This window comes from Lonchura striata, chromosome 16 (assembly GCF_050655825.1).
Source record: "Lonchura striata isolate lonStrDom1 chromosome 16, ASM5065582v1, whole genome shotgun sequence".
Taxonomy (NCBI): domain Eukaryota; kingdom Metazoa; phylum Chordata; class Aves; order Passeriformes; family Estrildidae; genus Lonchura; species Lonchura striata.
In genome coordinates, this window is record NC_140718.1 from 1,670,886 (window position 1) to 1,674,083 (window position 3,198).

The 3,198-nt window shown below is 50.7% G+C and overlaps 1 protein-coding gene across 1 annotated transcript; it reads left to right on the plus strand.

Annotated features, from left to right (window-relative positions):
- Nucleotides 1-255: 255 nt before the first annotated feature.
- Nucleotides 256-2,862, plus strand: LOC146765909 (uncharacterized). The gene has a single exon (XM_085593538.1). It carries the CDS (start codon nucleotides 531-533, stop codon nucleotides 2,292-2,294), a length of 1,764 nt encoding a protein of 587 aa, XP_085449664.1. The 5' UTR covers nucleotides 256-530; the 3' UTR covers nucleotides 2,295-2,862.
- Nucleotides 2,863-3,198: the final 336 nt, after the last annotated feature.

Below are 3,198 nucleotides of genomic sequence, written 5' to 3' on the forward strand. Positions count from 1 at the left end.
TACGTGACTGCTGCAAAGTTCGCATGACCCTGAAGAGTAGATGGTGTGCAGAAAGCAGGATATTGAAACTGCTTGGTATGTAGAAGTAGATAGAGAAGAACAAAGGGGTACTAAGCTGTTCTAACTGCAAGGCCAGCTGGACAGGCATGTATCGATCATAAAGATACTTTTAAGATAATAGTACAAGTCACATAGCAACCAATCATGAGCTTGGCTTTTGCAATATGTATGAGCTAATTAACGAACATATATAAACTGTGAAATCTGTTACAATAAACTGAGACTTGATGATCATGATATCATGAGTCTTGTCTCCCGCGGCATTCCCTCTAACAACTGGCGCCCGAAAGCAGGGACCTGATCCGAGCCTAAGGCGAGAGAGGTGCTGCGTTGGGGTTCGGGTCCTGCAGCTGGAAGGACGGCGAAAGAGCCGATACTCTCTGCTCTGCGCCCTGAGTGACCGCAGCGGCGAGCTCAGCCGATACGTGCTGCCGAAGCCTGAAGGAGCCAGCAACGGTACCGACGTAATCATGGAAAGGCAAGCAGCATATGATTTATTTAGTGCTTCTCTTAGAAAAAGGCAGATTAAGGGGATTGACTTAGATAAGGATCTCCTTTCGCTATTGCATCATGCTGAGTCTTACGGCTTTTTCGTTAACCCTCATAGTGTTCATGAACTTTCCGAATGGAGGAAATATGGGGATAAGTTGGTGGAGTTAGTGTTAGATGAGGATAAAATGGGTAAGAAGATGGGTAAGCTTTGGCGGGTAGTTCATAGTGAATTGCTAATGTGTCAGGCAGAAAAGAAGGCGGTGGAAGGGATACGGACAGCTCGGGAGAAAAATAAGGAATATGAACCCTCGCTTCCCTCTAGTGAGCCTAACCCTCCGGTCCTTACAAATTTCCCCGTCCCCATCTCTGCTCCTGAAATGCCTGCACCGCCCACAGATACTAGTGGCATTGAGGTGCTGCCATCAGCTCCCCCTCTACCCCCACCATCGCGTCCCCCTCCGGCAATTCAAAATGTTACCGTAGCACCCTCCTCGCGGCATCCGCCGTCTCCCGGCCAGGCGCCTGTCTCTAGGGCAGATTCTGACCTCGTGGAGGCCATGGCTAAGGGAAGACGTGAGCTATGGGCTGCTATTGCACAGGAGGGCATGCAGACGGGGGACGCTGAGCTCTTCACGGCAGCACAGGAAACCCTTGCGTTTCCGGTGATGTTTTCGCCGAATGGCGACGGGGGGTACACTGCGCAGGTCCAGAGCATGGACTGGAAACTGTTGACACAGCTGCGCGCCACTGTGGGGAGCTATGGTATCACCAGTGAGCCTGCCAGGCAAATGCTTGATTTTATCTTTAATGCTCATACTTTATTGCCCTCCGATGTCAGGGGAATGGCCAAATTGATTTTCACGCCGCATCAACGCTTACTCTTTGAGGCACGCTGGAGAGAGGAAATGGAGAGAAGCGCCAATTTACCAAGGACTCAGGGGGATCCTTTGGCAGGGCTTACTGTAGCTGAACTCATGGGACAGGGTAATCATGTACGCTTAGAACAACAGGCGTCACTAGGACCTGACAAATTAAGAGAAGCCACAGTGGTGGCAATAAGAGCCATAGACAAAGTCAAGACCCCGGGTGGAATTCCAATGTATATGGGGATTAAACAAGGCAGGGAGGAGCCTCTTGGCACATTCGTAGATAAAATAATGGAGGCGTTGTCCAAAGCAGGGGTGGCTGATCATATGCAGGATGCCCTACTTAAGCAGTGCATACTCCAGAATAGCAATCCCACAACTAGAAATTTGATTACTTCTATCCCAGGGGATTGGACTGTCCAAACATTGCTAGAAAAGGCTGCTTCAGTACCAGTTGGAACTCAGGCACTATTGGTTAATGCTTTGCAAGAGATAGGACAGGGATTACGAGAACAGGCAAGCTCTCAAAATCAGGTTTTAGCCTCTCAAAATCAGGTTTTAGCAGCCCTTGCTCCCCTTCAGGCTACGGCTGGGCGCCCCCATTCTAACACTACCATGGGGGCACGTGTAAAATGCTACCGCTGTGGAAGCTTAGGTCACACTCGAAGGGAATGCGGAGCAACAGGAGTCTGGTGTGGCAGGTGCCAATCAAACACCCACAACTCTAACGCATGCAGAAGGAAGCCGGGAAACTCCAGGAGCAGCGCGATCAGCGGCCGCGCCGGGACACAAATAGCAGCTGCAGAAATGAAGCCACTCAGCAATTCCAGCCTGCCACCTGCGGGAGCCTCGGCCTGGACTTGGCAGCCGCAGTAGACACTGATCTCCTAACTTCAAGACCACATAAAATTCAAACTGGAATCCATGGCCCCTTGCGAATACACGGACAAGCTATGGGAGGACTTATTATTGGCCGCTCTTCAGCCTCTATTTTAGGCCTCTTTGTGGAACCAGGGATCATCGATGCCGACTGCTGCGGCGAAATCATGATCATTGCTCATACGCCATATCCCCCCGTGACAGTACCAAAAGGTCAAAGGATTGCTCAGTTGATCCCACTGCCACAAATGACCAAAGGACTGGAACCTATATCCCGAGTCCCCAGGACTCCAGAAGGATTTGGCTCAACAGGAGGTCTCGCATTGCTTACTTTGGATCTCAACACCCGCCCCAAGAAATCCTGTCGCTTGATCCATCAGGGACACAGCATTGTGCTTAAAGGACTTCTGGATACGGGCGCAGATACCAGCATTATTGACCCAGGTCATTGGCCTGCGTCTTGGCCCACCCAGCCCACAGCAACCACGGTGAGCGGCATCGGTGGAATGACACTCGCAAGCCGCACCCCAGTACTGACTGTTGAAATTGAAGGGAGACAGGCGTCTGCAGTGCTCTCTATAACAACCTTACCACCTGCTGTTCAATGCTTGATTGGCCGTGATGTTCTGGCCCAGCTGGGCCTCGTCCTTACCAACGATCATTCTTTTCAGTGACGGCCATTGCTTGGATCTTCCCGCTACCACTTACATGGACTACTAATGAGCCTGTGGTAGTTAAGCAGTGGCCTTTGAAACGGGAAAGTCTGGAGCAGGCACATCTGTTGGTTGATGAACAATAAAAGCAGGGACATCTTAGGCCATCCACAAGCCCTTGGAACACTCCAATCTTTGTTATCAGGAAAAAGTCGGGCAATTATCGGCTCTTGCATGATCTCAGAGCA